We start from the raw sequence: 14,595 nt of genomic DNA on the forward strand, positions 1-14,595 counted from the left end.
AAGGCAATGACAGTGGAGGCTTACAAACGGAGTGATAGAGATGCACGAGGCCATGTGGCCGAGGAGAAAAAGGCATGTTTTAAGCTTTATCTGTATGGTTGCACGTGAAATGGCTTATGATATATCTATCATTCATGGATTTATAATCTGGGGGCAAATATGGCTTTAGGCTGACAGAATTGGGACAGCATGCCTGTTGATGTATAGGCTTCTTGGCAAGGAGGGACAACTGGGAAGAGCCAGTTGTCAATGTATGGGAAAACAAAGGAGATCATAATGTCTGAAGGCAATAGCTTCCCTGAATAGTTGTACTCTGAACTGGAAATGGTTGGAGCCCACCATCTGTGGCAAGATGAATGTAATTGTGAAAGTAAACATTCTTCATACAGAAAGCCATGAACCACATGCCCTTTTCTAAAGATGGAATTAGTGCTGACAACATGACCATGCAAAATTTGAGTTTGTGGATGGAATGGTGGACGTTGAGGATTTGTCTCCATCCACCCTTCTTCTTGCGTATGAGGAAGTAAGTTGAGAATAAAGCAGTTTCCTGATATTTAATAGGCAGGGGCAGATGACCGTTTTGCGGGGCCCCGGGCAGCATAATTCCGCAGGGCCCCCCCTTTACCATGGCACATGCACGGGGCTTTTTGAAGCGTCCGCCCTGCTCGCCCTGCCCTATATCTGCCCCTGTGTATAGGAGTACTTTTTATTGGCCCTCATTGTAATACAAGGCAAGGAATGGGGAACCTAAAGCCCAGGGGCAAGATGCACTCCCTGGCTTGCATGGATCCGGTCCCCAAGGCTCAGGGCTCCCCCACTTCAGGGCTGGAGCACACAAAAGCCACTAGGCTGGATTAGGGTCTGGTGTGTGAAGGGAACGTGCAGAGTGTCTTTCTCCTTCTTAGTTGGGCGACACATTGGTGAGGCCAAAAAAGGTTCCTCACTCCGGCAATAAGCTTCTTCTTCAATAAGCTCACTTCTTGAGCAAGAATACCGCCATGAGTGATTCCCCAAAAATGGTTGAGAAAGGGAGTTTTGGAGGAGATAGCCATGGTGGATGACATTCAGCACCTCTTTGTCTGGGTTGTTATCAAAACTTGACGTGTCTAAAAAAGTGCTAAATAATCCCTGAAAGGTGTATTGGTTTCAGTCATTTCCTGCTATGGAGGTCATGAGAGAAACGCTGTTGAGTTGGGGACTGGGATTGGGATGTTTAGGCCACTGTGGTGCATGTAGGGAAATTAAACTTTTGAATTCTGTTTTTTTAAATGGTGGTTCATAGGTTTCTGTTGGCGGAAGTGTTGGGCCATTATTTCTGATGTGGATTGGTGCAAGAGTGTATATACTCAAAGATCAAAGAGTAGCTCTAGAGCCTTTCAGGGTTCGTAAGAACTCATCAGTCTCCTGGATTGAAAAAGAGGTGAGAGTCATCAAAGGGGAGGTCCTCTATGGTACTCTGGAACTCCCTGGGGAACTCCAAGACCTGGATCTGGGACTCAAAACACATAATAATTGCAGTAGCCATAGGTTGATAGGAAGTATCAACCATATTGAGTACAGACTGGAGGATAGTTTTGGCTATTACATTTTCCTTTGTCTATGAGTGCTTGCACATGAGAACAATCCTGTTGGGGGAGGTTGTTGGCAAAGTCTTCAACTTAGCATAGTTCAGGAAATGGATATTAGCCATTAGTGCTTGATATCTGGCTATTATGAACTGGAGGCTGGAAATCTTCAGAGGGGTAGCCGAGTTAGTCTGTACAGGATAAACTTAAAAAACAAGTTGTATGGTAGCACTTTAAAGAGAACAAGAAAACCTCTCTCCCCAGCAGGTCTCGGCATTTGCCCTCCTTTTTCTGTAGGACTAGACTTGGCATGCTGTTGCCTGGACCCTTCTGTTTACATCACCATTGGTTGGGAGCCAGGTGGTAGAATAAGAATTGGTAACCCTTAGATGGCATGTAATAGCATGTCTCTGCCTCTTTGGGGGCTGGGGAAGATGGCTGGGGTGTGCCACACTATCCTAACTGGTTCCAGAATAGCCTCATTGATAAGGAGGGCTATTCTTGTAGGTCCAGATGTATGGAAGGTGTTTAGGATTTCCTTTAGTCTACTGCTCTATGTAGTTCCCCAGGGACTTTACTGAGTAGGTCCTACAGCTGTCTAAAAGTCAGCTGGAGGGAAGGGGATACCAAAGACACCACTTAATCTAGTGATGATAATGGTAGTCTGGCCAGTGGAATGGCAGGAACCATGGTCTAATATTCCTTCTCTTTTACTGGATCTGGGGGTAAATTCAATGGCTCCTCCACAGGGGAAGCAGTTGGGAATTCCTTTATCATTGAACAGATTCTGAAGGAAGGTACTAGTGCTGGTGTCCCCAGTTTGACCAATAAGTGGGTCTACTAATGGTGGAGGAGGTCTCTGTGTTTAGATTGGATTTTTTTGAAGAGTGTTTAGACCTGACAAAACTGAGCTACAGTGAAAATGATTGAAGTCCAAGGGCCCCGCAGCTGCTTAATTAGTTCTGTCCAGCCAGGGGCTCAGGACTCCATGCATGGAGCTGCCTGGCTGGGGGAAAGGCACTTCTCCCTGAGCAACAGCAGCAGCTCCCTGCTGAGGACAGAGCAGTGAGTTTCTGGCTAGTCGGGGCTGATTCAGCAGCTGCAGGGCGATGCAGCTTAGAAGGAACCTTTTAAAAGACTCTTAGTTACAGCTAGATACTGCTATAAATTATAACTTATGTTATATGCATTATAATTGTTATTCCAATTTAAAAAATAGTAACAGTAAAATATGTCTTCAAAAACAAACTGTGTTGGCTGTTTTAGCACAATATAATTTAATAATGATTGATAGCTTAGAAAATATTAATACATACTTGAAAATAGGATACAATATGTAATTACTTTTAACTGTTATTTGCATTAATTAACAGTGCAATATAATGAACTTTTATTACAAAATGAAACGTTTACTGAGCTGCATATCAGATAAGAACTGTTAGGTACAAAAATCATAGAATGAAATTATTTTTTGTAGTACTGATCCACAGCATTTATATTTAGACTTAATACAGTGCCTCAGCTTGAGGCACTGTACAAACTAACACTCTGGACAAAAAAACAATTACAAATGTAGATTGTTTACTTAATTAAGATATAACATAATAGCCCAGAATCAGCAATACATACCCATATTAAATAAAGACCATGATAAGTAGTAAAATCCCACATACAATCACTTTGTTCTTCCCAGAAATGCCAATGAAAATAAAAATTTGCCTTGCAGCATGCCCTGAAGGTCAGAAAATTCAGAAGGGGAAGTGAGTTCCAAAGCAGAGAACCTTCATGGAAAATGCCCTGGAATAGGAAAAGCACCAATATTCTGTATTACATTAAGTTTCTAAGTGACCTCAGTGTATCCCAATGCAGAACATATTATAGTAATCAAGTGTCCATCTGATAAAGGACAACTAAAAGCATCCTTTCACATATCTTCCCACCTTTGCTCACTGAGACTGGGATAAGTGTCCCTAGCCCACACAGGCCAATCAATATCCATGTTAGGCAGTGACACTCAAGATTCTTGTGCACCCTCAGGTCAAAGGGACGTGATTGCTGCAGCTGATCAGCAGGTAAAGCAAGGAGGATATGATAGGTCAAAGTGCAGTATTAAGTAATCTAACAGCAGTAGGGAGACTGCTGAAATTCAACAAGTGTAAACTCCAATTAAAATGTTGGTTTCGTTTTTATTGTTCTATAAATTCCAAGGTTTAATTAACAGAGCGTGCTTCAAAAAAGTAAACTTCCATTAGTGCGATGTATGGCTGTACCAATTCAAGGAACGCTGTACAGCTTTTATCCAGTTATCCATGGCAAGTTTGTATTCTCCAGAGTCTCTTTGTGGCTCATAAACAATTTCAGTTTGCCTCAATTTCTTTAGTTGTTCTTTGTCCGTCCAAAATCCTGTAAGTACAAAGTTAATCCTAAGTCTTGACTGTTCTGGGAACAAATCCATGAATCTGAACAATCATAACACTATAGAATGAGGAAAATTAAGATTTTCCTTATTCATTCCAGTAATTTTAAGTGGGTGAATATTTTTACATTCTGAAAGCATTCCAACAGAGTCCACTAAACTGGAATCCTGACAAATGGTACATCTGCTTAACTGTGATGGTTTCCAGGGAACAGAATTAATATGTTGATGTTCATTTAGGTATCAAGAAGAAGAAAACGCCCAGAGAGACAATAGGCCTCAGCCATGGGTGCTCTTTTAACTAGATGGAACTAGGGGAACCAAGGACAACACTGGTCATTTTCTTACTTTCTTACTTAAAATAATAGATAAATGGCAAATCATACTTAGAGCTGCCTACAAGTCTATGCAACCGTTCACACCTATAAGTTATGTACATGAAGTGCCCTTTGTCTACTTTAGGTCATTTCCTTATTCGGTTTTAGCTGCTGAGTAATCTCATCTTAACGTATGATTTTTAAAATATTTTAATGTTTTGTACTAAACTCATTTTAAAAGCCATTTGATAATACAAATAGCCATCAACAATTTATATATATTCCTGGGGCTGAATCTTTTTCTGCTAACAGTCAATTCACTGTACATTATTTCCTTTTGCTCGAAATCTTAAGAACGAAAGAGGATTTTCCAAAATTATTTTAAATAGTTAGATTATAATCCTGAAAACATACATGTATAAACTTAACTTCTTAAAATAACATCATTGTGACTGTTCATGTGCAGAATTTAACCAAGTGTGTAAGTGTTTGCAAGACCAGGATATTAATTTGTGCTAGATACACTATCCCATTAAACTGATTTTGTATATTTTTCCCATCTTCTTCTTCCTCCATTCCATCACACAAGAATGTATGAATGAAAAGAGATATTTTAGAGTATTATTTATCTTGGATTTCTACAATGACAGTGAAACTGTGAAAATGGTTAATTGAATATTTAGGGACAATTTTTATTATCAGAAAATTAAAGAATGACAAAACCATGTACAAATGCCAACTGATTGTTGTGTAGCATTGAACTGCATGTCTGGCTGTTTCTCTCTATATAAACATTTCCTTCGGGACAACAACGTGACATCGTGCATCACTCTGCATCCTGCAGCCCCTCCCTTGGCCCTCATCTGTGCGGTCTCCCTCATTCCCCATGTTCTGCGGGAGCTGCAGCCACAAAATGCTTCCAGAGTGCACAGTAAGAGCCAGGCAGCGGGGGAGAGGGGGAAGGGAGAGTGAGTAGTTGACTCGACTACTCACCTCCCTAGTCAGCCCAGCCCAACACGCTAGGAGCCGGGGGGAGCAAGCCAGGCCTACCGTGGACAGGCTGAGGCCTGGCCTTGCCCAACCCCCCCCAGCCATTGGGGGGAGAGAGACCAGGTCTGGTGAGGGAGAAGAAAAAGGGTAGGCCCAGGGCTAGGCTGGCTTCCCCCAGGCCACCACAGGGTGGACGGGGGGAGGAGAGCTGGGGCTAGGGCTGGAAGTGGGGGCAGAAAGTGTAGTTAGGCTTGCCTCCCCTGGCAGCTGGGGGAGGCCCAGGGGCAGGCTGGGGGAGGGGGGGGGGTAAGAGTCAGGGTAGCCTTGGGGCCAGGCCCTCCCCAGTAACCATGGCGGGAAGCAGGCAAGGGCAGGGGCCGGGGTAGCCTCGGACCCTCCCCAGTGGCAGAGGGGAGGGGAAGAACTTTTTCCCGGCCCCTCCTGGCAGTTGGGGGGGGGGGGAGAAGAGAGAGAACCCAGTGTGGCTTTGGCATACATGCTGTCCCCCCCCAGTCAGGAGGGGAGACTCGGGCACCACCTTGCCATGCCCCTCCCCCAGTGGTCAGGGAGAAATACAAAGAGCTGGGGCCGGGGGGGCTCCAAGAGCCAGGGTGGCCTCGGGTCTGGGCCCTCCCCTGCAAACGAGGGCAAGGGGAAGAGCTGGGGCAGACTTGGACCCTACCTTGTAGCGGTGGGGGCGGTGTGCCCAAGAGCTGGGACAGGTGGCCTTGGAGGCAGGTACTCTCCATGGCCAGGGGGCAGAAGGGAGTGGGAGGGGCCAGGGCAGCCTTTGACCCTCCCCAGTGGTGGTGGGGGGGAGGGGAAGAGCCAGGGCCAGCTGGCCTTGGTCCCAAGGCCCTCCCTGGACTAGAGGGGTTTGGAGAGGGCAGCAAGCAGGGAATGCCACTTCCTATATTTAGAAGGAGAAAAAACCCTAGTTGGCAAATATTTAGATGGAAAGTTTTTCAAAGAATAAACATACCTAAAGCAAGACCTGCTAGAAAAGCAGCTCCAAGACAAGATATATCAGTATTTACAGGCTTGTCTATCTTCTCATTTATTAAGTCAGAAGTCATCTGCATGATAAAACTATTTTTACTGACTCCTCCATCAGCTCTGTGTGGGAGTAAACAAAGATAAAAGGTTGAGCTTAATTAAAATATTTAGCATCAAATGTTCAGAAACAACTTCTAGGTTTACCCAAATACAGAAATCTGTCTAGTACATTTCTGCTCACATATTCCATTTCATTTGTGGGTAATTACAAGTTCATATTTGGAGGTCTTTGTGGGAAAAATACTGCCTTCAAAGCCCCAAAAAATGAAAAAGCAACATTTATTTTTAAGATTTTAGTAAGAGCAGCCCCTGCACGTGGCCAGCCCAGGCCGCTGTGAACAGGGGCTGGTTGGTGGCAGTAGCCTCTGTCCATGGGGGGGCCTCAGCTCCTCAGTGGGACTCCCATGGACAGGGGCTGCTGATGGAGCATGGCAGCAGGGTGGAGGCGGATGGTGGCACCATGGAGGCAGTGCTGGGGGAAACCGGCTTTTAAGCTGGTTTGCCCAGCACCAGCTCCTGTTTTCCCCCCACCAGCTCCTGTTCCCCCACCTTGCTTTCTCTCAGAGGCAGCAAGGTGGGTAGAGAAGCAAGTAGTCAATACTCCAGTTGACTACTCACTAACATCCCTAGCCTGGATTGGACCTTGATGACCCAATTATCCAAGAATGGAAAAACCTGAACCCTGTGTCTGCGGAGGAAGGCAGCAACCACTGCGCCATGCGCATCATAAAAACTCTTGGGGCTGATCAAAGGCCGAAGGGAAGCACTGCAAATTGTTAATGTTTGTGTCCACTGCAGAACCGAGGTACTTCCTGTGGGGCTGATAAATCAAGATGTGGAACCATGCACCTCTCAAGTCAAGGGCAGTGTACCAGTCGTTCAGATCCAGGGAAGGAATAACAGAAGCCAGGGAGAAGGTGGAGTTTGAGCTTCTTTATGGATTTGTTGAGTTCCCGCAGGACTAAACTAGGCCAAAACCCTGCTCTGGTTTTGGAATTAGAAAATATAAGGAGTAGAATCCCTGTCCCCCACTATCTGGAGGAACCTCCTCTACTGCCATCATAGATAGGATCACATGCACCTCCTGAATAAGGAGGTGCTTGTGAGAAGTGTTCCTGAAGAGGGACGGAGAGTGGGAGCGGAAAGGTAGGAGGGAAGAAAACTGGATGGAGTATCCCCTCTCTACTGTGCACATCACCCATCAGTCTGAAGTGATCTGGGACCACACACAGTAGAAAGGAGATAGTTGGGAAGAGAAAGTAAGAAAGGGCAGATCAAAGGAAACAACTAGTATTTGGTCCTCAATCACACCATCAAAACTGCTGCTTTTGGTTTGAGGGTTTTGACTGGCCAGAACCTTGCCTGATGGTGGCTGTTGATGTCTCCTGACATTTGTTTCTTCTTGTAGGGCGTTCTTGGTGGCCCTGAGGACGGTAAGGGCATGACCGAACTTGAGGTGTAAAGTGCCTGTGCTGAGAAGCTGAGGTATGGAGGCCTAATGTTCTAAAGGTCGTTCAAGAGTCCTTTAGATTGTGGAGTCTCTTATCTCTTTTCTCAGAGAAGAGGGATGTACCCTCAAAGAGAAGGTCCTATATTGTATGTTGGACCTTGTAAGATAGGCCTGAGACTTGTAGCCAGGCCATTTTTCTGATGGCAATAACAGTGGCCATGACCTGGGTAGCTGCATCTGTACCATCTAAAGCAGCCTCCCAGAATGCCCTGGAAACTAGTCTCTCTTCCTCCAATTTCACCAACAATTTGCCTTGGAAGTCTTGAGGGGGCAGTTCTGTGAATTTTGACAGGGCACTATAGGTATTAAAGCCATAACTGCTAACCAGCATTTGCGGGTTGGCAATGTGGAGTTGAAGACCCCCCTATAAAGTAGAGCTTCCTACCATAAAGATCCAAGTGTTTTGCCTTTCTGTTCTGACCTTAATGTACCCACGAGTCACCTGCATTGACCACTAGGGAATTTGGGGGAAGCTGAGAGTACAGATGTTCATATCCCTTTGATGGGATGAAGTCTTACCTCTCATTATGCTTGGCAGTGGGCAGCAAAGAGGTTGTTGTCTGCCATAGTATCTTGGTAGTGTCTGAAATGGTCCAAATGAGAGGCAATGCAGCCATGCGTAGAGGAAGACAGTACATGGTCAACATCCTTTAAAATCTCCTGAGCTTCAATGTTAAGACTCTGGGCCACCCTTCTAAGAAGTTGTTGGAGGGCTTTATAATCCTCCAATGGAGGGGCAGATGTTGAGCCCAGCTAGTGCCTCATCTGGAGAGGATGAGGAGGACCTGATCAAGGGCTGGAGCTCTTGTTGGATAGAGCCATCATAGTAAGTAGTGGCATTGCTATACCAATGCATATACTAACAGTGATGAGGGTGTTGGTATTGGTGTGGTGGTCAATACTGGCACCTGCACCGGGATTGTAGCTGAAATTGGTGCCAGTGTCATCAATGGTACTAACTTCAGCACTGAGGAGGCAGGTGCCAGTGTTGCAGTCAGAGTTGGGGCGGGAGCTGGGAGTATCGGCAGCGCCATGCCTGGTAACGGCGTCAATGTTGAGGCCATTATATGTACTGAATGGGCTGAAGGCTTCATTCCACGTGCTGTTACAAAGTTGATGGTGCATGTGGTGGAATAAAGGTTACTGATGCTACTGATAATGCCCTGGAGTGACGGCTTTAGCAGTGTGAGCCAGGTGGCAGGCAGCAGGAAGCTGCTGTGGCGGCTGAAGCCGAAAATGCTGTAGACCGTGAGGGAGCCTGGGTGGGAGGGCGGAAAAGCAGGTGCCAGGGTCGTATTGGCAGGAGAGGCACAGGGACCAAGGACAGCAGGGACCAGCACAGAAGCTAGCCAGGTTGGGGACAAAGGCACCAGCTGTTTGTGGTGGTGGGAGTTACTGGGCACAGGAAAATTCCAGGGGGGGAGGAGGGAGAAAGGAGGGAAAGGTGTGGGATTAGACACAGGTCTCTGGGCAATGTGGGTAGAAACAAGTGAAATGTGGGACTAGGTGCTTGGGTTGTGGGCCCTAGGCTGTTTGTGTTTGTGGGGGGGGGGGGAGAGAAGACTGCATGGCCCTGCCATATATACTGGTGGCATATGCCGGCGGGGGGGGGAGGGGATGCAAAATTGCAAGGCTGGGCACAACTACAGGGTGTGTGTAGGTGGGGGAGGCAGTTAGCCAGGTCTATACAGGCATCAGCTAGCTGTGTGTGGTCCTGATAGGAGCACATGCAATGGGGCACACACAGTGTGTACTGGGGGCAGGCACCAGCAAGTTGGCTGTTTTTGAAGGTGTATGAGTACAGAGTCATGCACCTTAATTATCTGTTTTTGTATTTTATCTTATATAACATTTTAAAATTTGATGCTAGATAGATAAGTGCATGTGCACATGAGTGTGTAATTTTGTTACTAGCTGGTGGGTGCCACAGTGGCACACATCCAAACAAGCACACAAGACGTTAATATTGGTGAACAAGAAAAACTCACTCTGCTCACGGATGGAAAGTCTTAGAAGGAATACTGGTCCAGAAAGGAAATTAATGTAAAATGGCGTCATATGTATGCCATTTGCGAGGTCACATTGTGTGGAGGATGCCACTATTGAGCAAAATAGTGCCCCCCAAAATTGTGACCTGACCCCCAAGTTTGGGAATTGTTATGCTACAGTTTCTCAATGAAACAATTGGAAGAATTTTTTATCATTACCAAAGCAAAGTAATTTTTCCCCCAAAAATCCCCCCCAAAAAAAGAAAAAAACATCAAGTCTGAGTGTGAAATTAGGGAACAATAGTCTGAGGCAGATACTCATCATGGAAAATTTCAGCTAAAATGGTTATTTACACAAAATTATAAGCAAATGAATAAAAGGTCTTATGATAGAAAGTGTTGGGCAACCTCCGTTATAGGCACCACTACCTGCATCTGTTGAATACGGCAGAGAAAATTAATAAAAACAAATTTTTTACTTCTAATAAAGTGAACAGGCAAGTGAAAGTCCAACATGTGGTTAATAACCAACTCATATTTGCTATTGCAGAGTATTTAGATTCTGTATTACTTCTGAAATTATGTGAACAGAAACACTATACTCAGGCTGTTATCCAATTCTCTGTACTGGAATGTTCACAGCAAGACAAACTGAATAACAAAGTTCTAGAGTGCATGTTTTGCTAGACCTCACAAACGCCAAACAAAATTTATAACTTATGATACAAAAATAATACTAACATACCGAATATTTGTAAGTGGAACCTGCACTTCTTTCACAATGGTATCATACAGCTGTTTGTTTCTTTTAAAAAAAAAAAAAAGAGAGAGAGAAATTAGTGTTGTATTTATACATATTGTGTATTCGAAAAATTGGTTTCAGTATCTATACAGTATGCAAATAAGTTATATGACAAAATGTGACAGCAGTTTTGTTAAAATTGCCTCTGACAGTTGACAGGTTCCCAGCATGGTCTGGATGATTATACAGCCTAGTTTCTCTTATACACCACATGTACTCATGTGGCCTGGTCAAGACCAACAGTGCTAAATACTGTATAAGGAGACTGTGTAAACACTGTATAATCTGTATTCCTGCCCCAAAGAGCTGATAGATTATTTAAAACAAGTTACAGCAGGTGACTGTAACAGACAATCTTAAGAACTAGAAGCAGAGAAAAACACTAATCACAGCTTCAGTAAAAAAACAGCACCAGCTCTTGCTGCTCTTTAAAGGGACACTATCAAGGCTGAGGGTACAAGAGGTAGTGGTGGTGAACACGTCCCCATTTTCTCTTCTTGCAACAAAAACTGTATATAAAGCAGAGGGGATGGAGGGAGGAAGTGAAATACTGATAGAGACCACATGTCTCAAAGAGCTTCCAGTTACAGTAAGAAACTTCCATTTGTTCTTCAAGCACTGGTCTCTATGGTGCATTCCACACAAGAGTGACTGCCAAACAGCTTTCTGTCCTGAGTAGGGTGTGAGGAAACTGACAGCAGAGATGTTTGCAGTTCCTATGGCTGTATCCACTTTTGCTGCTTAAGTTAGAGAGTAGTGTGACATGAAAGTATGGTTGGAATTCCAACTCACCAGTTCTGCAGTTATCCTGCACTGGAATCTCTGATAAGGCTGCTTTAGAGGCAGCTTCTGCCTTTCTGGAATGGGCTGTGATCTGCCCAGTAGGGGGCAACTTTACTATTTTGCATCACTCTAAAATGCACCCTAAGACTCATTTAGAAATCTTCAGAGGATAAGGGCTTATCTCTGCAATCTTTCTACCAAGACTCCAGAAACTCTTTCTAGATTTGGCTGGACAATGAAGATTATTGTTGGCTGTCCTGCAGGATGGCCTAAAACAGCACTGAAATTCAGTCAATATTTCCTCAGCAAAGGGAAGTAATCAGTTTAAGAGGATATGGGTAAATATCTTCTCTGTTGTACTTAGCAAAGCAATGCCTTGATAATTACGAATTGACTTATTTTCTTTCTTAAAGATTATAACATAGCGGCATTTCTCAAGTCTCTTGCAATCTTCTCATTATTCCAGATATGAAAAACAAAGTTTATGGAGCTTCCTTAAGCTGCAAAAATCAGGACCTGTACATGGTCTTCATTGATTTAAAACAAAAAAACAACAACTTTCAACTCAGTCAATCTCTGATTTGGCTGCCCTCCGAAATTTACTAAGGTCCTAAGACTTCTTTGAGATCAGATGACTGCTACGGTTCTCTATAACGGCCTGGAGATGGACCCTTTCGTCAACAAAACTAAGCAAAGGTGCATTATTGCCTCAACTCTGTTCTCCATCTATTTAGCAGTCACTTTGTCTTCATTGAAGACTGCTTCACCAATAGAGCTGACACTCCAAACAAAATGGATGGGCGGCTTTTTTGACATCTCCATTCAAAGCCTGAAAGTCCTCAAGGTGTCAATTACTGATCTTCAGTCGGCTAATGATTGTGCCATCCTCACACACACTGAGAATGACTTTCAGCCAGTTCCAAAGGGTTTCATATGCGACATCTCACCCAACCTGGACGAAACTGGGGAGGAAGTAAGTTTTTTCCACTGTGGAGATTTATCCTTATGCCCATGTGAATGCCTGGAGGCCCGTGTTATGAGTGCTTGGGCTTTAATGCCAAGGGCTCTATTCCAAGGCCCATGCTTGGAGTAGCACGGCTAATCAGCCAATACAGGGCTGAAATAAGAGCGAGGCTTCTTCTCTTAGGAACTTTTCCAGTTGAAGCTTTTGGGCCTCTCTAGGTTTGGGTGGCCAGGATTTACAAATACTGAACTTCACAGAGATGATGCTTATCGCTGATGGAGGAACAAGAGCAGGAGATAACAAAATCATAGAACACTAGAACTGGAAGGGACCACAAGAGGCCATTGAGTCCAGTCTCCTGCCCTCGCGGCAGAACCCAGTACTGTCTGACCATCCCTGACAGATGTCTGTCTAACCTGATCTTAAATATCTCCAGAGATGGAGATTCCGCAACATCCCTAGGCAATTTATTCCAGTGTTTAATCACCCTGACAGTTAGGAAGTTTTTCCTAATGTCCAACCTAAACCTCCCTTGCTGCAGTTGAAGCCCATTGCTTCTTGCCCTAACCTCAGAGGCCAAATAGAACAATTTTTCTCTCTCCTTGTGACACCCTTTTAGATACCTTAAAACCATTATCATATTACCTTTCATTCTTCTCCTTTCCAAACTAAACAAGCCTAATTCTTTCAGTCTTCCTTCATAGGTCATGTTCTCTAGACTTCTAATCATTCTTGTTGCTCTTCTCTGGACCTTCTCCAATTTTTCCACATCTTTCTTGAAATATGGTGCCCAGAACTGGACACAATACTCCAGATGAGCCAAAGCATTTATCTGCCTATAGATTATTATCTTGATTCTGCAAAGTCCTTGACAGGATCAGACCCTAAAATATTAGATTAATCAGTAATTTTACCTTGTGAATACATTTATTCAGAAGCAGCAAGTATGAGGTGTAACACTAGCTGTAACATTACCCTTGGTAATTAAGAAAGACTGCACTTAATACCTGAAAGCGATAGATTCCAACATAGCTCGTATAATATGGTTTCTGGTAGTGGAAGGTTTCAGCCCCATAAAGGAGGTACATGCACAAGGGTCATTCACAGGAACCTACAATAAAAATTTGACAATACATTTAATTACCAAATTATATGTTTAGCCTTTTCAGACAGAATACAAATTATAAGATAACTTACACATGACAACTTTAGAAACACAGTGAGAAGAAAATTAAGACAATATGTAAGCATTGGATAGTGTTAGTTTAAGCTTTCTATATTTCAGAGAATGTTTTCAAATCAGTTCTTTCCTATGCAAAAAGGTTTCCTATTACTGCATTGGGTTTTTTCCCCATAATTCTGTACAGGAAATACTACTGATTAGTAGTGTTCCCTCTAAGCTGCGCGATAGCACAGTTTCAAAGATGGTTAATCAGACTCACCGAATCAGAGGCTCAGAGCTCCATGTTAAACATTTTTTCAATTTAAAAACAACACTTGGCTTTTTAAAAAATGTTCCAGGATTTTTTTAATTTCCTAAATATCTGCTAAACAGAATTATGATGTTGTCCTAATTTTGATCATATTGTGGCTGCAAAATAACTCAAAACGCCAACAAAAAAAATCATGGAAGTGTAAAGTACAAATATAAAAGTAGGCATGTGTGGAGGAAACTGGGAATGCCCAATCTTGACAGGTGCTTAACTCTCAAATACTTCAACAAACTTTGATAAGAGTTGTTGATGTTTAGTGTTATTAGGATGTAAATGAAGTGATAGCCTATTTGTCCAGAGGAGACTCAATTAAGTTTGAAGTCAGTAGAGAATATATTCACTATTCCAGTGCACAACCACCTTTTTCAACTTGTCGAGTGGTAACCATACTAACTGAAATGAAAGGTTCCTTGCTGGCCAGTTTGTGGATTGTTAAATATAAGCTAATAATTAAAAAGGAAAGGGTTTATGATATACATCAAAGATGAATGTCTAAAGAAGCAAGAGTTTTTATTCAATTTGTTTAAAAGCTTTATATGCATTTTTATAGTATGTTACAATATATATGTATGACTTACACAAACTATGGAACAAAGACAGCTAAGATGAGTGAGTGATAAAAAAAATCAAGGAAACATGCTTTTTAAATTTGCATGGTAGGAAGGCTTCTGTCTCATGATGAGAAATGTGCCATATCACAGCAACGTC

At 43.4% G+C, this 14,595-nt stretch overlaps 1 protein-coding gene across 4 annotated transcripts in view; it reads right to left on the bottom strand.

The window, feature by feature from the left end:
• Positions 1-2,821: 2,821 nt before the first annotated feature.
• Positions 2,822-14,595, bottom strand: part of GK5 (glycerol kinase 5) — a 66,847-nt gene continuing 55,073 nt past the window's right edge. For 2 of the 4 annotated variants that reach the window (XM_075937655.1, XM_075937652.1), the window contains 4 exons: positions 13,402-13,505; positions 10,591-10,650; positions 6,274-6,407; positions 2,822-3,971 (listed from right to left, as the gene is read on the bottom strand). In XM_075937655.1, coding sequence (XP_075793770.1) covers positions 3,817-3,971; positions 6,274-6,407; positions 10,591-10,650; positions 13,402-13,505 — 453 coding nt within the window. In that variant the 3' untranslated portion in view covers positions 2,822-3,816. Of the gene's footprint in view, positions 3,972-6,272; positions 6,408-8,376; positions 8,441-10,590; positions 10,651-13,401; positions 13,506-14,595 lie in introns of those variants that run through there. The other 2 variants (XM_075937653.1, XM_075937654.1) reach the window with 2 other exon arrangements.

This window comes from Pelodiscus sinensis, chromosome 10 (assembly GCF_049634645.1).
Source record: "Pelodiscus sinensis isolate JC-2024 chromosome 10, ASM4963464v1, whole genome shotgun sequence".
NCBI lineage: Eukaryota > Metazoa > Chordata > Testudines > Trionychidae > Pelodiscus > Pelodiscus sinensis.